The 23,120-nt window shown below is 46.1% G+C and overlaps 1 protein-coding gene and 1 long non-coding RNA gene across 7 annotated transcripts in view; both read right to left on the reverse strand.

The window, feature by feature from the left end:
- The window catches only part of Tmem164 (transmembrane protein 164), a 165,917-nt gene extending 145,280 nt beyond the window's left edge, over positions 1 to 20,637 (reverse strand). For 2 of the 6 annotated variants that reach the window (XM_027433590.2, XM_027433587.2), the window contains exons 1-2: positions 19,375 to 19,497; positions 18,375 to 19,033 (exon numbers count right to left, since the gene is read on the reverse strand). In XM_027433590.2, coding sequence (XP_027289391.1) covers positions 18,375 to 18,761 — 387 coding nt within the window. In that variant the 5' untranslated portion in view covers positions 18,762 to 19,033; positions 19,375 to 19,497. Of the gene's footprint in view, positions 1 to 18,374; positions 19,034 to 19,351; positions 19,498 to 19,739; positions 19,890 to 20,188 lie in introns of those variants that run through there. The other 4 variants (XM_027433589.2, XM_027433588.2, XM_035449890.1 and 1 more) reach the window with 4 other exon arrangements.
- LOC118239401 lies at positions 32 to 8,932 on the reverse strand. Its single transcript, XR_004771394.1, has 2 exons — positions 8,811 to 8,932; positions 32 to 8,462 (listed from the first exon to the last, which is right to left on the reverse strand). It is a non-coding gene; the product is annotated as an uncharacterized LOC118239401 (long non-coding RNA).
- Positions 20,638 to 23,120: the final 2,483 nt, after the last annotated feature.

Here is a 23,120-nt window from a genome sequence, read left to right on the forward strand (position 1 = left end):
GAAGGGAGGTAGGGAAGGAGGGAGGGAGGGAGGGTTACCTAGGGTGGACCAGAATTTAGAACATAGAAAAACTGATTTAAAAGAACCAGACCTCACATTTAAGGAACACAAACTCTCTGGAGGGGGCAAGGCATAAACAATTACATAACATAAGGCAGAATAACATGCTAAAATAGACGAGTCATTAAACCCAGCTTGGAAGCTTGGAGACAGCTTCATGGAGACTGTCAGAACCAGGCCTTGAATGATGGCTAGCATTTCAAGAGGAGGAAAAGAGAGTATCTGGTTGAAGGTTCAGCATGAACAAAGTATAAACTTAGGGAAGCATGGAAGGACAGAGTGTATGTGACTCAGTCGAAAAGCACAAGGAAGCATGTAACAAAAAAAAAACAAAATCGAAAGGGCTGGGAGCAAAATCACAGCAGATCCTCAGTTTTAATGTATGGAGCTCAGGTGTTGGTTCCCTAGAGGACTTCTGTATTCACCAAGCCTGTCTGTGTGCCATCTCTGACTGATTTGATAAGTGGCTGACTAGAAAATCACTCTAAAAACATTTTGAACCTGAACAGATACTCCCTGGGAAACAGGCCTATGGCTGATTAGCATCGTCAGCTAAGAACACCATAAAATATATGCATCTCTTTGTCTGCCATCCCGGCAAAAGACAACTGGGATCAGTTGATGGTTTTTCAAGAATGTATCATTCTGGCAGTAACAGGAGCAGTAGATAGAATAGGAAAGATACTCAAAGCAGGGGATATCCCCAGGAGACTACTGTAATAAGACAAGGGCTATAGATGATAATGGTGATGAAGACGAAGAATTGGTTGAATTAGGACAGAGGGATAAAAAACAAAAGGAAGAGATTCATTGAAGACAAAATGAAAAGGACTGAAGGAAAAAGAGGGGTCAGAGGCTATATAAATGCTGTAGCTGTCCGGCAACACTGCTGAGCCTGCTTCTGCCTTCCCAGAGTCCTCAAGAGGCCCTTAAAGTCACACATTTCAAATCAAGTGGCTGGAAGAGTTGGAAAGAAAAGCATGGACTGTTACAATAGTCTTCCCAGTTCCTTAGTTCTCACCATCACAGTTCATCTAGTGAGCCAAAGTTAAATAGTTGCTGCATTTGCCACCCCCACCATCATGATTATTCTGTATGTTAACTAAAAGTTTAAGTTTGTGTGCTTGTTTAGAGGGTGATTCCTCTTGCTTGGCATTTTATTTACAAGACTGAGCACATACCTTCTTTTCCTTGATTCCCATGAACAAAGAAGGGCAAAGGTCATCCATCCCTTCTAGACTACAGCCCTGGCTCGTACCTCTAAACATTTGCTATGCGTGACCATTTTAAGCACTTCACAAGCAGTCATGTATTTAATTCTTAAAGAACCTCACGAGATGGTTCAGGGGTTAAAAGCACTGGCTATTCTTCCTGGGGACCAGGGTTCGACTCCCAGCACCCACATGGCAGACAGCTCATTACTGGCTATAGCTCTAGTCTCAAAGGACCCATTGTGCTCTTTTGGTCTCCTTGAGCATACATAAGGTGCATAGATGCTCATGCAGGGAAAACACCTATACACATAAAAATAAATTTAAAGATTCTGCTGAGTGGTGGTGGTGCACACCTTTAATCCCAGCACTCAGGAGGCAGAGACAGGCAGATCTCTGTGTTTGAGGCCAACCTGGTGTACAGAGTGAGTTCCGGGACAGCTAGCACTACACAGAGAAACCTTTTCTGGAAAAAAAGAAAAAGAAAAAAATGAATCTCATGAAAGAGGTACCAGTATTATTACCATTCCATTGCTAAGAAAACAGACCAAACACTTCAGGTATATTCACCTGGCAACAAACAGCAGAAAAGGGTGAGCTTTAGAAACCTAAAGAAAAAAGGAAACCAAAATAAACCAGGCCCAGAATTGTCAACAAACTTAGCCAAGCTAGAAAGCAGCAGTGCTGAGATTTGAAGCCAGCTAGTCTGGTTCTGGGGCCTGTATATTTAACTAGCCACCATATGTCTCATTCTATAAGAAGACTGAAGCACAGACAGGCTACTTGACAATCTACAACAACTCAGTGTTGTCAACCAATTAGTTAACAAAGCTAAAAGGGGGGACCCCCGCTCTACCTAGCACTTAAGTCAGTACTCTTCTATTATCATGCGTTGTTCAAGGCCACTGGGCTAGGCAGATTATCTTGGCCTTTTTCTTCTTCAACCACTGTTGCTTATGCTTGACAAAGCTGCTAACTTCCAATCTGGGTCTCAGAAGCCAGTCTCTTTCATACAGAAAGCAATGGCCTCTTTCTAGCCACAGCTGCATGTGTAATGAGTGTAAACAAACAGCATCTGGAGTCAGGCACACGCAGCTCTCCGTGCCACCTGGCCATGAAAGGCGGCAAGACCAGGCTCTCCTGTGGAGAAGTGAAGGCAAGGAGGGGGAAAAAAGGGGACAGAACGGCAAAGGTGTCACTATACCAAACAGGTACACAGGTAGACTGCAGCCAAAGGATCCTCATTTTGAGAACTGCTATGGATAGCAATGTTCAAAATTCACAACATTTCTGGGGCTGGGGATGCAGCTTAGGGGGAAAGTGCTAGCATGTACAAGGTCCCTAGTTTAATCCCACATGCCACAGAAAAGAATCCTGCGAGCAGAAGCAAAAGTCGAGTTCCATTTTAGGATGCATCAGTTGTAAGTGTAAGGAGGCCATACATGGTGGTGTCAGAATATGAAACTAAGTTGGGAATCTAGAGACAATCCAGCACTGCTTCCATTTAGCTGTGTCACTTCGCCCCAGGTAGACTTACGACGAATCCATTGGACATCAGCTCCGAGTCCTTAGGTGTCTTTGTCCCAAAACAAGAGACTGGACAGAGATGGGTGGATGCCAACAGAATGAAAGACTTGATTAAGAGAGAATGCACTTCTAAAAGAAGAAGGCAGCAGAGCTGGGAGCAAGATCAATGGCCTCCCCGCTATACAGACTGGAGTGGTTATAGGTAGCTCATCTGTTTATCTCAGGCCCTATTTTTGTACGCGCTGTTAAAATACTGAGCTTGGGGAAGGCTTGCAATCCTTCTCCCAGACAATGGAGTTCTTCATACACTGATTTTCACCTCACTGTCTGACCTACTCTGCTGCCACAGACACAACTTTGTTGAGTCTTTCACCTCTCTGAGTCTGTTTGCTCATCTAGAAAATGAGGGAGGATGCCAGGCGGTGGTGGTGCACACCTTTGACCTTCGCACTTGGGAGGAAGAGGCAGGCGGATCTCTGTGAGTTCGAGACCAGCCTGGCCTACAGAGTGAGTGCCAGGACAACCAGTGCCACACAGTGGGACGTTGTCTCAAAAGAAGAAAAAATAAAAATAAGTCCTTCATATGCTTGCCCTGACAACAAGTATTGCCATTCTTTCCCTAATGTTCCCCCTCCCAGCCCGTTGTAGCTACTTGCAAATTACATCTAGCTCAGAAAACATGGCTTTCCTTCCTTTTATCCATCTTCTTCCAGGCAGCTGCCAGGATCTACAACTGGCCTGTTGTTTTTCTCTAAAAGTCTAATAAAATGGGCTTTATGTTTCCTTCTGAGTCAGTTTTTAAGTTCCATTACCAATGAAACTAAAGAACCACCCCCCCACACACACACACACACACATACCAAAAAAGGCCGGTCAGAGCAGGACTGAGGACTTAATCCCAGGTTACAGTGAAATGAGTGTGGAAAAGGAGGATTAAAAAAATAATAACAGGTGTGGGCCACAATGTACTGTGCAATTGTTTTTCAAGGCAGACTCAAAGCAGGGAGTAAGAAATTTGGGAAGCTGATCGGTGCCCGGTTTCCACATGCGCCCATCTGAGCAAACACAGCACTAGCTGTGAAACAAAACATGGCCAAACAAGAACGGGCAGGTCAGGAGGCCCAGGGACACAGTGGCCTTCACATTCTTTTAAATGCAACTCAGCTTTGGCCAATAATAGGTCATCCCTAACCTTGGCCCAAGACAACACTCCCCATATGAGGCCTTTCCAAGGAGGACAGCCACAGGGCTGGAGGTCAGTCTCTTTTCTTCATGTACTGGCCAAAATCAAACAAAAAAATCCCACAAGCAAGCAAGGACACTTGACCTTGGCAGGTGCTAGCTCACAGGGCTGTTGTTATGAGAGCTGGATGGGGCAGTTACACAGAATGGAGACCCACAGGTAAAATGAGTCACTTTCCTCTGGGTGCCCATATTGCTCATGGCTGGGACTGAGAAATGCCCGGGGGACAAGCAGCAGCTGGCAGCCCAAAGGGCCCAAGTGTGAAAATGTTCAAGATAATGAGGCACTGTGCACATGAGCCTCAGCAACATTCCTGCAGGGTACAGAGAATAAAAGTGCAGTGACGGGGACACACACACACACACACACACACACACACACACACAAGAGAGACACCCAAGCGCCTGAAGCTTCAATAAAGGAAACCCTTAACCAATGCAAACGGAGAAGGAGGAAGTACTAAGATGAACACGATCCATTATTGCAGTCCTTCCTAGGTCTTAGAATGGTGAGTTTGGAAAAAGCTAATTTCTAATGTCTGCCCTTTCTTTGGATTGCTGTTTGCTAAAGATGTGCTCCCAACAGCTCTCCCAGGGAACCAGGACTATTGCAGGAAAACATCTTAGCCTCCTCGGTCCTCAACTAAAGAACTGCCTATTTACCCACCAATGCTTGTGGATATATACCCAAGGATATACATACATACATACATGCATACATGCATGCAAACATACATACCTCTCCCTAACCCATGGCTGTAAAGTCACATGACAAAGAGGATAAGCCCTGGAAACCTCATTTAAATTAGGTCTTCCTCAAGTGACTGGTGGCTTAGACTCCAGAGAACAATCTGTTTTAAAGCAGCGGTAGTTCTTGAAAAGAGAAGTTTCCCAAATACGAGGGCTATGGAAGGCATTGTGATGCTGCTGCTTTGTTTTGTTCTATTTGCTGATACAGAAGGGAAGTAAAGGCATCAGGAGTCTGATCCCCTCCCAGCACCCTTCCCATCACACTGTGCTTCCCTTTTAGCTAAGATATTGGTCTGCTTTAAAACCTGCTTTCCCCGGGCCTGGGTATGTATGTAGCTCAGCGGTAAAGTACTTGTCCAGTGTGCATAAGGCCTGGGGTTCTGTCTCCAAGCTTGGCAAAAAGAATAAAATTAAAAAGTAAAACCAAAAAACCTGCCTTACCCCAAGCCCTCTGAGTGGTTCACTCTCCACGAACAATTACCTCAATCAAAAGACATTAAGAAAAAAGTACAAATAAAACCCATTCACCTCCCTCTCTCTATCCGCCCTACCCACGGAAAACCACTCGTCTACTCACTGGTTTCCTAGACTACCAATCTCAAGAAAGGTTGCACCATGGAGTCATCCCACTGATAGAGAGCAGGGACAAGTCAGCCAAGAGAACCACCCACCCACCCCACCCCTCCCCCCCCCCCCCCCGGCCCCACAGTGGAAAGCCACCAGAGCCGCCACCTGCCTCCCATTCTTCCAAAGGACTGATTAACCTAAGGTAACCTTCATAGTGCCCACAACCATTACAGCCCAGGTTCTAGCTTCCTGAAAACCAGTATTTTTGCCCAGGGAAGCTTTTGTTAATAAAAATTCTAAAGCCAGTATCAAATCCCTACCATCAGGCACCCAAGCCCGAAACAGCAAGATATAATGCTAACCATAAAGACACCTCTCATTTCAGCTGCCCCCATGGTAGTATAACAGTAGTAGTAGTGACTGTTGTCACCCTCATAATCATTATCAGGGCTAAGAGATACTGACTGTGCACAATGTGTATACCATGGGCTATACAGTAAGTGATTTATTAATAGTTTCTCAGTCCTTACATAACCTTGTGGTATATTCGTGTGTGATGATTTCATTTCACAAATATGGAAACACAGGCTAAGCTACCCAGGGTTACATAGCTAAAATGATTTGAACTCCAGACCACTCCTATCTTGAAATGCACAGTAGTACAATGACAGCCAGTAAAAACTAATGAACATTGCATGCTCACACTGAGCCAAGACTTCTGCTCAATTCTTGATTGAAATGATTTCATTTACTTCTCACAACAACCCTGTTTGGTAAGTGCTGTTAGCACTCCTATCTTACAGATGAGTGAAAATAGTTAAACAGCATGCCTAAGGTCCCATGGTAATGAGACTCAAAGCCAAACATGGGAAATAGAATTCAAAGCTCTCTCCACTAGGCCCAACTTATATTAAGATAAGGAGATATTTCTATCACCCTACTTAGTCGGGAACCCTGCTGTGCACCAAGCCTGATGTGTTGAGTCTCACTCAGCAAGTTAATACCAGTGAGGAAACCTCTCTAGTCCTGTGTACACACCAGCATTTTGGGTTTGGTTACTCTAGGAAAAGAGGATCCATCTCCTTGTAGAAGTGTCTCCTAGCTCCCATTTCCTTCAACCCGATTTCTGAAGATAACACCTCACCACGGTCCTCTGCTAATGCTGTGCCCAGAACATCTAATAAATGTTTACTCAGAGCTCCCAGAGCCATAGTTAAGGGCCTTAATGTGCAATCTGGCTGTGTGCCTTATTTAATCAGCACCTGAATGAAATGTCTCTTTGCTAGCAACAGCCAGCGCATAGTCAGCTAGAGTTTTTCTGCAAACACAGCTGGTGAACTGGCAGAGGCCATTCTACTCACAGGCAAAATAGACCCCAAGGTGACGACAGCACTGCTGATGTGTGATCAAGATGGGGAGGTGGAAGGCATTGGGATGGAATGATAATAGGCTTGTGCTTCCTTTCCCTTCCAGCTGATCTCATTCTCCTACACACCTGAGCACTTGCCACGGGCCAGAGTTTGCACTGTTCCTGCCCACACTTCCAGCACCTCCACACCCCCTGCTGCCCACATCCTCTGGAACAAATCAATACAGAACAATACTCCACCTGGGTGGAAAGGTATTGAGAGCTTCAATAATGTCTGAAAAGGGAACAGAAAAAAAAAAGCACAAACCCAAGGCAAGGAATATGGGAAAAGCCAGCTGCTTAAAAGCACTAGACCAGGGGAAGGTAACTAGGAATTTTTGTCATTATTTTTCTTTGAAAACAAGGTTTGTTGATTTGTTTTTTTTTTGGGGGGGGGAGGGGGCGTTGGGTTTCTTTTGGAAACAGAGTCTCTCATGTAGCTCTAGCTATACTAAAACTTACTATGTAGACCAGGCTGGCCTCGAACTCAAGAGATCCATCTGCCTCTGCCTCTTGAGTGCTGGGATTAAAGGTGTGTGCCACAACTCCTGATGAGATTTATTGATTTTTAAACTCAAACAGTCATTACAAAAAGGGTTTTTTTTCTTTTGAACAAATTCACACAAAGAAATAATAGAAAATGACTAGCAAGAGAAATAATAATTATATTCATTTGTGTGTGTATCGCAGCTCTGTTTACACTAACATTAGAAAACATGAAAAATCCAAAGCCCAGAGCCTCAAATCTTCCAGTAGAATGTCTTAAATAAACACAAGAGGACAAAGGGTTTTCTGGTTCCACCCCTTTTAAAGAACTATGCATAAAAAGCTGTTTTCCTTCTTTACACTCACAGGACTTTTAATCTGGTCTCAGTTCTTTGTCTAAAGACAAAGAAACTCAACTTCCAGCCCAACACAGAAGGAGAATTTCTAAAATCAATAATGCAACAGCTTTCTTCATTTTTAAATATTAATTTGTCTTTTTTTGAGACACTGTCACACTACATAGACCTGGCTAGCCTGGAACTCACTATGTGGAGCAGGCTGACCCTCAAATCACATTATCTGCTCGCCTCTGCCTCCACAGTGCTGGAACTAAAGATGTGTGCCACTACACCCTGCCTGGATCTTTCACTTTTTAAAATTAAATAATCATGGGATACGAAGACAGTTCAGCCGGTAAAGGCATTTATAAATGGTGCCAAATCCGATGACCTAAGTGTCATCTCCAGGACCCACAAGGAAGGAGGAGAGAACCAACTTCCAAAGCTGCCTTCTGATCTACACACATACACACACACACACACACACACACACACACACACACACACACAGACTAAAAATAAAATATCCAAAAATTCAAAGTTACAAAAAAAATGCCAAAGGATAATGTATTAAAACTGGAAAAACAGTTTTTTAACTCATTCTTTCCCAGATAGCCAATGCAGTCTGTCCACATTGCTGTTCCCACTTCAGTGTGAACCTTTTAAACGGAGGCACATTCTTTCCAGTTCCCCCAGGTGTGTCCCAGTCTCGAAGGACATGGAGACTTGCATTACACTTATTTACTTGGTGTGATCAGGAGACCACTTACAGGGGGCAGGTTCTCTTTTTCCATTATATGAGTCCCAGAGATTGAATCCAAGTCAACAGCCTTAGCAGCCAGGGCCTTTACCCGCTGAGCCATCTTGACCGTCCTGAAACAGGCATTTTACATTGTAGAAGGCATTGTGTTAGAGCGTGAAATACTCTGGAAAAAGGCCAGCTTGAATGGAGTTGTCAGATAGAAACACAGAGAAATGGTAAAGAAAGAAATGTGAAAAAGAAAGGTAGGAAGGCAGTAACAAGTCTTGAAAAAGGGAAGGAGGGAGGCGGAGGGAGGCAAGGGCATAGAGAGGGAGGGGGCAGGGAGGAGGGAAGACCATGTGTTGAACTCTGCTGTGAAGCTAGCTCATTCAGGAGGGCAATCATCTCAATAACAACTAAATAATCACCCCCAGGTTGCACAGGGTGCATGCTATCTCCACTAATCTCTGCTCACTTACCTCAGTGTTCTGGCCATCTGTCCTTGACGGCATGTGTCTTCCCCTACTGAAACTTCGGGATCATCTGTGACTTTTATCAATGGCCCAGAAATGACAAAGCATTCTTAAGCTTCACTTGCCTTCTAGGTGAGGAAGAAACAGGCAATGTGACCCTGATAAGATGCAAGGTTAGCGCTGGGACACTGTCCTATGAAGGAGGAATGAGCCCTGTGGCTAGGATGTTTTGCTTTTGTTTTAGCAGGGGTTGGGACTAAATTCAGGACCTTGATTGCGAACACCCTCGGCCCTTCACGCATTCATTATTTCTTTCTTTCTTTTTTAAAGACAGGACCTCTCTCTCTCTCTCTCTCTCTCTCTCTCTCTCTCTCTCTCTCTCTCTCTCGCTCTCTCTCTCCCCCCCTATGTAGCGCTGGCTAGCCAGGAACTTACTAAGTAGCCCAGGAAAGCCTAAACCTCACAGAGATCAGCCTGCCTATGCCTCCTCAATGCTGGGATTAAAGGCCTATGTTCCCATGACTGGTCCGTACATTGTGTCTTATGTCTAGAATTCTCTTTTTCCCCTTTGTTGGGCCTCATTCTAGGTACTTAAACACAGAACAAGACTAACAGGGGCTCCTGCTCTCCTGAGGCTATAACTCCTACATGAGCCAGCTCAAATCAGATGTCACTTCAAGGAAAAACAATCTTCCTTAAATGTATTGTAGAAAATGTCTTCCCCTTCTATGTTTCATTCAAGGTATGACTCTACATATAACATTATAAATTAGTTGATCCATTGTCTTGTCTTTCTCATCTAAACTATGAGCAACATAAGATCCAATCCTGATTATTATTTATTGTTGACTCTATGGTACCTGGCTCCACTGTTTGGAATACAACAAGCATTCATTAACATTTATTAAATGAATACAAGAATGAACAAACTTGGGGCTGGAGATATGGGTCAGGAGTTGCTCTTCCAAAGGATACAGTTCAATTCCCAGCACCTACATGGTATCTCCCAACCATCTGTAAGTGCAGTCTTAGAGGATCCCATGCCCTCTTCTGACTTCCAGCAGGCACCAGAAACATACATGCAGACGAACATCCATACACATAAAATAAAAATCTCGCCAGGCATTGGTGGCACATGCCTTTAATCCCAGCACTCGGGAGGCAGAGGCAGGCGGATCTCTGTGAGTTCTAGGCCAGTCTGGTCTCCAGAGCACGTGCCAGGACAGGCTCCAAAGCTACACAGAGAAACCCTGTCTCGAAAAAACAACAACAAAAAATCTCAAAAAAAGTTGAAGGAATAAATTCTTGAAACCATTTAAAACAAGAGTCTCACATACTGAAAGTTAGCATGCAACAAACAGGTGTCAAAATGGCCTGTTGGTTGGAAAAACTTACTGACTTAGAGGAAAGGAATGAAGAAGGTAACAAAGGCCTACTTGAATATTCTAATGATAACAACTCCCTTAAAACTCGACTTACAAAAACTTTATGACCTCACCACTCACAGAAGCCATACTAACTACATAAACTGCCTACATAGCTATACTACCAACCTATACATACAGCCTTCAGAAGCCTGAATGCCTTGACTACAGGCCACCCAGTTTCACATCAGTCAGGACGAGCAGTTGGGTCATCTTCGCACTTACTATTTCAACCACAAGATGTCTCTCAAAATGGGACCAGAGACTAACCAACACTAGAACCATGAGAGAGTTTACTTAGTTTTGAGGGAGTTTTGTTTTGGTGAGAGACAGTCCACTTCTGGAGTGCTGGGATTACAAGTCTGAGCACTACACTTGATTACACAGTACTGTTCATGCTGGGCAAGAACTCTACCAAGTGAGCTACATCCCCAGACCACCAAGGAGTTTCTTTAAAATTCAAAATGCAAACCTGAGTATAGTGGCGCATGCCTTTAACCTCAGCACTTGGGAGGCAGAGGCAGGCAAACCTCTATGAGTTTGTGGCCAGCCTGGTCTATGTAGTGAGTTTCTGGATAGCCAGAGCTACACAGTGAGACTGTCTCAAACCCCAATAAAAAATTCAGAAGCCAGCCCCATGCATTGTGGTAGGATCTTTAATCCCAGCACTAAGGAGGCAGAGTCAAGCAGATCTCTGTGAGTTCTAGGACAGCCAGGGTTACACAGAGAGACCCTATCTCAAAAAAAATCATGTTAGCCTTATGTCTATAGAGGGAGTTAGGCATCTGCTTTATAACCCAGCTCATCACTCCTCTCCATATCCACAGCTCTCTTCATGCCTGTTCAGTATGGCCAAATATGGTACTTTGAGACTAATGTACTCTCAATGTAACAAACCATATGCACACAGCAAAAAAAAAATGGGACTTGGTTATAGATCATTGGTATGACAATTACTTAGTACACACAAAGCATGGGGTCCATTCTACAGTACTTCAAAATAAATGACAATAATAAAAAGACATGAAAGACAAGGACAAGCTGAAAAACTTGGCTCTTGTTGAGAACATTTCAAGTAGACACAATGACAATGAGCTACCACTGAAAAGTACAGGAGAGAAAAAAGAAAAGTGAATCGCTGGCCTAATATTCTTTGTATTTCTTTATTAAAGCAAGAAATTAAAGTTGTCATGCCCAGATATCTGCCAAGGGATATAAAGACAAAGATCCAACAGCAGCAGGGCATTGGTGGCTCATGCCTTTAATCCCAGCACTTGGGAGGCAGAGGAAAGAGGATCTCTGTGAGTTTGAGGCCAGCCTGGTCTACAGAGTGAGTTCCAGGACAACCTCCAAAGCCACAGAGAAACCTTGTCTTGAAAAACATAAGAAAAAAAGATCCAACAGCATAATTTCCTGATCAGGATAAAAGTCATCCTTTGGATCCAGAGTGGGCCATAGTTTTAATAACCAGCTCTTGGGGTAGAATTTCTACAAGATTGTGTACTCTAGAACTCAGCCGGCTTCTATCCTCTGGCTACTTCAAAAACAGTTCAGAGCGAGGCAGTGGTGGCAGACACCTTTAATTCCTGTTCTTAGTAGGCAGAGGCAGGCAGATGTCTGTGAGTTCGTGGCTAGCAAGGTCTACCAAGTGAGGTCGAGGATAGGCTCCAAAGCTACAGAGAAACCCTGTCTGGCAAAACCAAAGCCAGTTCTAGGACAGCCATGGCTACAAAAAGAAACTGTCTCAAACGAACAAAGGAACAGATCAGAAGATTCACTTCTTGGGCACAACAGATACATGAACCATGTCCACAATGACCTCAAGGGAACACAGGCCACCATGGGGTCAGTGGATACAAAACATCAAGTTTATCAATCACTTACTCACCACTATCCAAGCCTGCAACAATTAACACGCATGTCCATCATGGTACTCAGGCCTGCACGACATGGAGTTAAACTATTACATGTCTTACAAAAACTGTTCCTGCTAACAGTAGAACCTGAATAAGCACACAAAAACAAGAGCCCTCATCAAACAAACAAGATGTGTGTGAGGTGCTAGGGATTGAACCCAGAGACTCATGAATGCTAAGCATACACTCTGAGCTATACCCCAATCGCAAGCATGCCTCTGAGCTACACACCAAGCCTTTGCCCAATGTTCTGAGAAGTGCTGAGAAGGGTTGGGAAAGGAGGACAAACAATTTTAATAGGATGGCAAGAATAACAGAAGGCAGGTCAGGATCATCTAGAAAGGTTTCAAAGAGAAGCATCCTCAGAGGAGACCTTACAGAAAAGAACAAATGAATCAAAAACAAGCCCCAGGAAAACTGAGAAGGTGGTGTATGTGGTGAGGGCACAAAAATCCAGTGAGCATGCAATCAGGCGCTGAGCTGAGCTGAGCAGGAGCCAGAAGCATACTGTTGCTTAAGAGCAAGTGTGATGGTGTTGGGTTGTATTCCCAGGTGCATGCCATGAAATGGCTGAGAGGGAGAAGCATTCCTCCCTTCTTGGTATGGGCTGGACCTCTACTAAGAGTTACAGTGCCTGGTTTTGCACGCTGTGCATTACAAGGGCCTGGAGACATGAGCAAGGACCCAGAGAAAAGCAACAGGAATTATTAGAATAGCTCTCAGTAGCCATCAGGAAAAGCCAAGAGGGATTGAGACTAACGTAAAACCATTGGTCATCTGCCACTTTGATCAGCTTTGCCCAGCTTCTCTGAGTTAAGTGACTACATAGTTATTTAGCAGATTAAAAAGCTTTGCTTTTCCTGTATTCATTTTCATGGTGAAGATTTGGAAAGGAAAAGGTTGAACAATTTGCTCTGGTTCCCACGGAAAGCCATAGGCATGATAATATTCAACCCCAGTGGTAGATGTAGATGCTTAATCCACCAATCCACAGAACCTCTATTTATAATGAATGTAGTTTCCTAAAGACTGCGGCGATGAAAGATGGGGAAATTCTCAGTGATTTTCTCTGGAGGGGAGAATAAAATAATGTCATGCCTCAATGCCAAGACCCATAAAAACATTAATTCCCTGGTTCCTGCCTGGTCTAATGACACAGGACACAGCCCATCTGATAAGCTGTTAGCAAATGGCTGGATCCCTCACTGTACCCATTACCCATGAACATTAATGCCATGTAGGGACAGTAATAAGTGCTCCAGACAACAGATGGGGAGTGACGAGGTGTGTCTCATCTAAAGTCAAGTTGGAAAGAGAAAGCCTCCTTCTCAACTCTTTGTCTGGTTCTCTCTAAAACAAATCCATCATATGGTAAATAGAATGCACCAGTGAGTGTTATTCAAAGAGGGTACCACCAAAAGCTCAGTTGTGTTTTGGTTTTGGTTTTGAGACAGGTCTTATATATCCCAGAATGGCCTCAATCTTGCTTTCGGCTGAAGATAACCTTGAACTTCTGACTCCTCCTGTCTCACCTTCCCAGTACTGTAATTATAGGTGTGTGCCACCATGCCTGGTTTATCATGTGCTGGGGCTCAAGTGCTGGGCTTCCATGCATGTAAGACAAGCACTCTTCCAAAAGGGCTCCAGCCCAAAGCTCAGAATCTTCTCATATATGATATATGTATCACTTTTAGTATGAAGGGGACCAGAGTTTTATTCCCATCACTGGGAAGGCAGAAGCAAGCATATGTCTGTGAGTTTGAGGCTAGCTTCATCGCAAAGTGAGTTCCCAGGCTAACAAGAGCTACATGGTGAGGAAGGGGAGGGGAAGGGAGGGTGGGGAGGGGAGGGGGAGGGAGGGAAGGAGGGAGGGGAGGGAGGGAAGGAGAGGGAGGGAGGGAGGAGGGAGGAGAGGGAGGAGAGAAAGACAGAAAAGGGGGGATTAAACTTTAGCAAACGTAAGACAGGAAAGCCCTATCTTGTAGAAATCAAACCTCTAATATATTTTTAAGACTGCACATGTAATAACAAACACAATTCTAAAAAGAGGCCTAGGCTGCAGAGATGACTCAGAATAAAAGTGCTTGCCATGCAAGCTTGAGATCCTGAGCTCAATTCCCAGGACGTAGAGGAGATGTATAGGATAACCAACATCTGGAAGATGTCCTCTGACCTCTGTATATGCACTGTGGTGTACACACACACACACACACACACACACACACACACACACAATAAATTTACAAAACAAGAGGGGGCTCAGTATTACTGACCAAAGTTTAAAATACTGACTGGAAGCTACAGGTCAATTATCATGAATTATAATTTGCCAAATGCCTGGTCTGCTTCATGTGTACATGCATTGAAGATTAAACTGCAAATTCAGTGGCTAATCAGATGTTAACACAGACACATGCAGAACCCACGGAAATTTAGCAATTAAACAAAGCATGGAAAAGGAGATCTTTTCATTAAGTTAAGACAAATACAACATAATCAGATTCAAGAAAAATAAAGCAAGTTAAGATGTATTGAAAGAACCAAAGAAAGAGGTAAATAAAACAAAGAACCAATGAGGTTAAAGTTAGCCATAGATCCCTATTCTTTACAGATATAATCAGCCACACTGCATTGTTTGCTTTCAATTTGACAGAGTATCATTATGTAGGCCATGCTGGCCTTGAACGTGCCATCCACCTACCTAAACCTCCTGGTGCTGAGATTGCAGGCATTCGGCATCACATCTAACCTGTCTTGCATTTTAACTCTTCTGCTGAGAAACTGTAAATTTTTTTCAGACTTAAACAGCTACAAGAATCTCTCCGAACTAATCCAAGATTCCCACTGTGGCAGCTGAGATTTAAAACCACCTGCACCACTAAGTTGCTGGGAGATTTTTGGTAAACAGCCCAATGGCTCAGTAAGTTCATTCCCCGTAATGCATACTTGCCAAAATTCATGGGCAAAAGGGGATTGAGTGGTCATGCTTGAAGAAATCCTTATTGGTGTAGTTGGCAGGCAGACCTGATGTTAAGCACAGGGTTTAATAACGCTGTGCTAACCTGGGCACTTGCATCTTCAGCTGGAACTGAGCTGCGGGCTGGTACTAATGTAATCCTACAAGCCACTATCAGTCTCCAATCCTCAAACCTCAGAGAAATCACATGAGACCAGAAAGAAACTCAACAGCCAGAATGTTAATCAGGGACAGAATTCAGACACAAGTTATGCCCTTCCTTATGTTACTACAGTTGGCAGCCATCCAAAGGCAGCATGGCTGTGACGAGGGTCTGTGTAACAAGGCACTGCAAATGAATATTTTGCAGACTGAAAAATGAGAGCCAGGGAAAGGAACCAATTTCCCTCCAACTTCTCTACTTCCTGGCCTAAAGTAACATGGCCCCTGTTACACACTTAAAGTGCCCCTACTTGAAAAGAACTTTCTAGAAAGCCAAAACAGAGTCATAGAATTCAGAGACACTATCAAACATAAGTATGTCCACCTTGAAACCCCTTTTTACTTCAGCTGACATCTCCCTGGCCTTGTCAGAACTTTTAATGTCCATGGTCTACTGCTATATTATAGCCTAATTCATCTAATTCACTTGCAAAAGTATTTCCCGTTTCATAATATCTCCCCTTTGCAAAAGACACAATCACAGAAAACATTTTAACATATTTTTCTCCAAGCTGATCTATCACAACCTTGAATAAGATAATACATGCAAAAGTGTCTATGTGTAGCAAAGTGCTAGATAAGTGCAAGGTATTAGCAGACCTCCAAACTATCATCAGCCATTTGTGTAGTCAAGTCGTAACACTGGTTGCTACCATCTGCCGTTAATTTTTTTTAACCAACTCTCATCAACTTTCAAAAATCCATACCATCCTGCTTCTAAGAGCCACACAGAAGGCACTAGAAAGTTGAATGCAAAGCCTAGGACCTTAGTAGGTTACAAAGCAGTGATTGAGGACAGAGGACAAAAGAATACAATCCCAAGACACTGCAAGAATGTATCTGCATGATTCGTATCTCTGGCTCCACCCTATAGCTTCAGGGCATGAACTAAGGAAAAAAAATCCACACAGGACAAGAAATCAGCCTCTAGTCCCCCAAACATCCGTCATAAAGTGCATGTGACCCCAAAAGTCACTTCAATAATTTTACTTTACTGGGATCCATATGGAGCAAAAGGGTGGACCAAGTTTCCTTTTTTACACAAGGAGGTCAAAAGCCTTTCAAAGTAGCTCTCTGTCATATTCCCGTTGGTTACGGGACAAAGAATCACAGAACAGACTGTCAAGGGCTAGCTAGGGCTACAACTCTGTCTCATCTTACAGGTAGAGAAACTGAGGCCCTGAAAGGGAACTTTCCCCTAAAGCCATACAACTAATTAATTCCAGAAGTCGGTCTCCAGAAGCCTTCTAAAAGCCTCTAAAATCTTTCCTTTAAAAAAAAATCACAGTTGCTGCCAGGTTTGACGTCAGCACACCAGTAGCAGCCCCAGTGAGGCTGAATTTAGCCCTTTGTTGACCTTCTAGATCTGTGGTTGCCAGAGGCCTCAAGACCCCTTTGTAGAGGCACCCTCTAACCCTCACCACCTGCCTTCCTAAAAAAAGCACTCCTGTCTGGAGAGGCACACAGGACAGCAGCTCAGAGGCATTGTTTCCTCTCATTAACAAAAAGGCCATTCATTTCAAAAGAAACAAGAAAGAGGACTGGTCAAATTTGCACAGAATTTCTAGCTAGGACAACCCAGGACTTGCTGTGAATGGCTCACCTCCCCAAGAAGCCCTCTCTCAAAAAAAAAAAGAAAGAAAGAAAAGAAAAAAGAAAGAAAAAAGCCACTGCCTGTGCCATCTCTTTTCCATGCTTTTCGTGACCCAATCAATAATATCCCCTTTATTCCAGAGCTATCTACACCTTCTTGCCATCTGCAAGATTCCAAGGGGCCAAGGTCATTCTCGACATTTTATAGATCAAGAAACTGGGGCCAAGAATGTGTAAGCAAATGGATTTCTAGGAAAAGAGAGCTAGCAACTATATGAGCCACAAGTATACTGCAAAGTCCTACAGGATGGCCTAAAACCCTCTGGCACCCCCAGTTTAGGACTAAAGGCTTGCAACTCCAAAGGAGAGTTTGCTTTGCATCCCTGATGCTAATCCATCTTTTGCCTTGAGGCAAGTGACCTCTATCCTTGAACCCCACAGGGGCTGTAAAGTAAGGATAATAATCTCAACCTCCTGCCCCATTCAGGGTTGTCACAATTCTCCTGAGAATAACCTTCAAAAATATAAAAGCAATAAAGATGCTAATGGCAGGCTTCAAAACCACCCCGAGTAAAACACACAGCCTGGAATCTAAAAAGACCTAATTGTTTTCCCTTTCTCCCTTTTTCCTCATTCTACATGAATTTATAGCTGCAGAACAACCCTAAAAAGGCTGAGTAAAGAAAGTCTCACTCTATGGACCCCACACAGATTATGTGTACCTAGCTGGCAATTTCCCTTTTCAATCCCATTTGTTTGGCTTGGCATAACTGATGGCTAGGGGTCAGGAAAGCAAAAAAAAAAAAAAAAAAAAAAATCAGCTCTCTGAGCACTCTTGGAGCATGACCATAGAATCAGAGAATCGGGTTTGAAAAAAATACCCTCTCACCTCCATCCAGATTTCCAACCTAAAGTTCACCAGTCAGCATGGGGGCCGAGTTCAGAGAGCTCTTAGTAGCTTTGGGTTGCTGAAACTTCTCACAACCCCAAAGCAGACAGACCTTGCCCTAAGAGCATAAATTCCCAAATGAAAGAGCCATTAAGAGATACCCCTAAAAGGATTTCCCCAATGTACCACAGTGGAGACAAGGAAGCTTACGTGACCACCTCCAGGAAAACATGTAACCAGGCCCCAGGGAAACTACTCATTTTGCAAGAGGGCTGCAGGCGCCACAGATGTGATTCTGAAGGGGCACCTAGCTGGGGCTGGACTTCCTGCTAGGGAAAAGGCCAGGCCCCAGCAGGGCTGGGAGGGGAGGAGGGGCTTTCTATGGCTCTTCACCTCCACTGTAAGCTGACCCATTGTGCAACGCTAAAGTTAGCACAAAGGCAGCCGTTGGTTGGAAAATGATTTTAAGGATCCCACTTCCCACGGGGACAACGTGCTCTACACTAGTGTCCTGAGCACACAAATTACTCTCATCACTTAGGCTGCCCAGGAAAAAGTCAACAGACTCACATGCATCATGGTGACCAGGTGACAAGGGTTGAGCAGGTAGATGACGGTCTTGGTGGCGAACTTAAAGCCCACCTCTACCCCGAAGATCAGGCACAGGGCTACTAAGAGCAGATTCTTGCTCAGGCTCTCCTTGCCTTCCTCTGGCCGCTGGGTCACCTGCTGTGGCTGTCGGCCACGGCCACCCCTACCGTCCTCCGTTTGCCTCAGGATGTGCCGCAGGGCCACCAGGATCTCCAACAGGGCCAGGGTCAGGACCACCACACTTTCCAGCAGCCGCTGCTGCCAAGACAGGAAGGCAGCACAGTCGGGGCCCCCATTGCCTGCAAAACTGGGGTCGACACCCCCATAGAGCCAGTCCAGGAGACTTTGGTAGCTATACCGGGACATGATGCAAAGTGGCTCCACTTGACTACAGTACAGGAAGCAAGAGCGATATGGAACACGAGACCGAAGGGTTGCCCGGGCGGTGGAACATGTAAGGAGGGCACACCCGCACCCCCCTCTGAACACTGGGGCACCTACAACAGGGGAGGGAAAGCTACACGCGAGGCCCGGGGTAAAGTGCTGGCTCTAACTTGTCCCCACGGCTGTCTGGGGAGCCCCCCGCGCTTCTCCAGTGGCCACCAACGAGGCAGGGTTGAAAGGAGCCGTTGGCCAATCTAAAAGGAAGGAGAGGAAAAAAAGGTCTCAAAGAGGCAATTGCACGGGAATTAACGAAGCGGGGATGGGTAACTAGCGAGGGAAGAAAAGGGGAACAACGGGAGTCGTGGCCAAGCAAGCAGGGGTCGAGGGAAGTTGGGGGCCAAGAGGGTCAGGGTGGGGACCTAGGGGACCGGGCAATGCCGAGGGAGCCAAGCAGGAGGCAGAGGGGGGTGAGAGAGAAGGGACACCGGAGGCTAGGAGAGGAGCTAGCAGGGCCGGGCAGGCGGGGAGGGCGACTGGGAGGGCAGGGACGCCGGACTCCTCGTCTCACGCACTCCACGAGAGGGGGATGTCTTACTCCTGTAACCGCGTGGCCGTCTCTGCCCCCAGCTAGCAACTTCGCCGCCGACGGGGCCCCCTCTCCAGCCAATTTAGAGCGGTCCCGGTCCAGCCTCCCGCCCCCGGGTACACCCCCGAACCTCCAGCTCCACCCCCCCCAACCCTTCACGCCCGCCCTCCGGGCCAGCGCCACCCTCAGCCCGCGGCCCGCCCGGAACAGCCCCCCTAGGCGCAGGCGGGCGGCCGGAGGAAGCTGAGAGGAAGGGCGGGGAAGCGGGGCCAGCCCACGGGGCCGCCACCCTCCGCCCAGCCGCCACATCTTCCCGCTCCTCTTCGTCCGGCCCCCGGGGACCGGCCGCCGCGTCCCCTCGGGGCTCCACTCACCCTCTGCTCGGCCCTGCCGCCCGGACTCCACCGACCGCTCCGTCTCCCCGCACTCCCTGCAGCCCCAGGCGGCACTCGGCTGGACTCCCCTGGCGGCCGCAGCAGCCGCCGCCACCGCCGCGGCTCACGGCTCCTCCTCCCTGCCTTCCTCCCACAGCAGCCGCCGCTCGCTTCCTCCGGTTTCCCCTCCTTCTCTCCTCCCCCTCGTCGTCAACTCCCTCCACCTTAGGCCCTCCTCCCGTCCACTTCGCCGCCTCCCGCCCCCCCCCCGCCCTGCACATACTCACACGTCCTCAAGCCTCCACTGCCCCGCCTTACCGCCTTCCCTCCACTGCCTACCCCCACCTCATCCTCGACTCCCACCTCCTGCCCTGCATCCTCTCATCTCCCCTCCACCCGGTTGCCCTCCCGAGGCCCGATCCCCGCCTCTTTCCTCCTCTTCTCCTTGCCTGGTCTTCTGCACTCCATGCGTGAACGCGTGCACAGCTTTGCTCCTTCGCCACTGTGACTGAATTCGCCTCCCCGCCTAAGCCTGGTGGACTAACTCCTCAGGTGACCGGGTCCTCAGCCCACCACTTTGTAAATACCTGTGCACTTACCAGGCACTCAGCTGGCCCTCACTAACTTCTAGGAGTAAGGCTGTGAAACTACTGGACACGATTTGACTTTTGGAGTGTGCTGGCTATGGTTTTCTAGCTTCCCCCCTTCTGCCTTGAAATGGAGATTGATACAAGACCATAAAAGTATCGTCTCTCACCCCTCTAGTCACAGCCTCACTTCCTTCTTCGTTAACTAAGTTGGGGGCTTCTCCCTGGACTTCCTTTAACCCAGTTCTGATGTTTTTCTCTCTCCTGCTACACAAACCACCCTGGCTCTCTGGTGTTCTTCCCTCCTCCTCTCTGTGTGTCTCTCCCTCCCTCCCTGCTTCCCTTCCTCCCCCTCCCTTCCTATCGCTCTCTCACTCTCCGTCCTTCCCCCTCCCTCCTCCTCTCTCTCACTCTCCCTCCTCCTCTGTCTCTCCCTGTGTGTATCTCTCTTTCTCCCTCCCTCCCTCTCTTCCTTCTCCCCCTTCTCTCTTTCTCTCCCTCTGGTTCTCTAGCTCTCTCCCTCCCTGTCTGTCTCCGTCTCAGTCTCGGTATATCTCTCCCTCCTCTCTCCTTGTCAGTCTTCCCATCTTCCACAGGATGGCTTCAGTGATAGGCTAGCTGGAGGAAAAGAAGTTTCTCCTGACCTCTCTCCCTCCGCCCTCCGTCCCCCTCCCCCAAGAGAGCAGCTGCTTCCTAACCCCGCCTTGGAAAGAGCAGCCAGGACTTAGTGAGTGCTAGCTAGTGTCCAGGGGCCCCCTCTTCCCTGGCACTTTCTACATAGTGACTGACTGTGTTGGTTCTTCTTAGGATCGGGAATTAAGGAAAGAACTACTCAGAATGTACCTCATATTGGTTTAATATTTATTGACGACTCACATAAGTTAGAAGAATCTCCAGAAAAACCGCAGTTAGGCACCTTGCCTGGGAAACACTTTCAGATGTTGGCTGCGTGCCAGTCTTAAAATGTAAAATACAGTCGACTGTATTATCAGGCCAATACCCTCCCATTCTTTCCAACCTAACAAATACAGCCAGGCAAGCTTGTCTGACTTCAAGCTTTGTGAAGCATCCGCCACAGGCATGATGTTTTCCAAGTGCTAATTAATAAAGAATGGCAACAAACAAGAAGCAGTTCAGAGGTTCACTGGCTCTCCTTAGGTGTTTTTGCTAAATCTCAGCATATGACCAAAGAACAAAGCGAGGGAGCTCCCGGCAGTGGGATGTAGCATCTGGAGGCTTCAAGTTTCTATCTTCAAAGAAGTAAGAATGCGGGTATAGCTCTCCATAATGGCTTCATTAATCCCTCTCATTTCCATGCTGACCTTCAGTAAGGATTTGGCCTAGCCACGCCTGTGTGTGTGCAAAGTGACTGTCTTTAATGACTGGAACCAAGCCAACTTCTTGACCTAAGCCACAAATTCCTTTTTTTTTTTTTGTAAGTTAGGCAAAGTGGGTTTTCCTCAATATTTTATTATTTTTTATTATATATGCATGAGGGTTTTACCTGCATGTATGCCTGGTGCCCACAGAGGACTGAATTCTGAGCCCCATGGCATTGCTAGGAATCATAGCTGGGCCCTCAAGAATAACCAGCACTTTTAACTGCTGAGCCATCTGTTTAGCCCTCCAAACGATTTTGAAGTGTACATTCTGGGATGGACAGATGCCTTGACTGTTAACAGTATTTGTTATTCTTGCAGAGGACCTGGGTTCAATTCCCAGCACCTATGTGACTGCTTACAATCATGTGCAACTCCAGTTCCAAAGTATCTGACACCCTCTTCCGACCTCTGGGCACCGGACAAGCATGTGGGACACAGACATGCATACAGACAAAACACCCATACATATAAAATAAAAATAAATTAATCTTTAAAAATGATTGCAAGAGGGGCTGGAGAAATGGCTCAGCGGTTAAGAGCACTGACTGCTCTTCCAGAGGACCTGGGTTCAGTTCCCAGCACCCACAAGGCAGCTCACAGCTGTCTGTAACTCCAGTTCCAGGGGACCTGACACCCCCACACAGACATACATGCAAGCAAAATACCAATGTACATGAAATAAATGATTTTTTTAAAAATGATTGAAAGATGCATATTTGCCAGACAGTGGTGGCACGGGCCTTTAATCCCAGCACTTGGGAGGCAGAGGCAGGTGCATCTCTGTGAGTTTGAGAACAGCCTGGTCTACAAGAGCTAGTTCTAGGACAGCCTCCAAAGCCACAGAGAAACCCTGTCTCGAACCCCCCCCAAAAAAACCACACATTCTAACTAATCCTATTTATGCCAGTTCCTTTTGTAGCCTTGAGTACTTTTCTCAACCTTTCATTGCTTCTATTTCTTATCTATTAATTGAAAGACAGTGCTATCTAATTCATAGGGTTATGCACATTCAAATGAGCTGAACCCTGTAAAACATTATTTAGTGTCTAATACATAGAAGGTATCCACTGAGTACTGTTGCTAACAACCCAGGCTTTTGCATGTGCCTTTAAGCATGTGGGCACACACACTCCAATTCCATGCCCTCCCCCACATCTGCAGAAGCAAGCCATCCCCCCCAAACCCACGGAAAACTCACACTCTTCTCAATCCCCCACCCAGTTCCCAGATACCTCTCCCTCCTGGAAACTTCTATAGCATTTATTGCCTGCACTACTTATTTTATTCTGAATCACATACTGCCTTCCATTGTTCTCTCTGTGAGTCCTGCCTCCCCACGCCCACCTCTTTGACAGCACGGCAGGGTCTTAATCCTTTCTACAACAACACACCCCTCAGCACCTAACAAAGTG

The sequence above is a fragment of the Cricetulus griseus genome, chromosome X (genome assembly GCF_003668045.3).
Source record: "Cricetulus griseus strain 17A/GY chromosome X, alternate assembly CriGri-PICRH-1.0, whole genome shotgun sequence".
NCBI classification, from domain to species: Eukaryota; Metazoa; Chordata; class Mammalia; order Rodentia; family Cricetidae; genus Cricetulus; species Cricetulus griseus.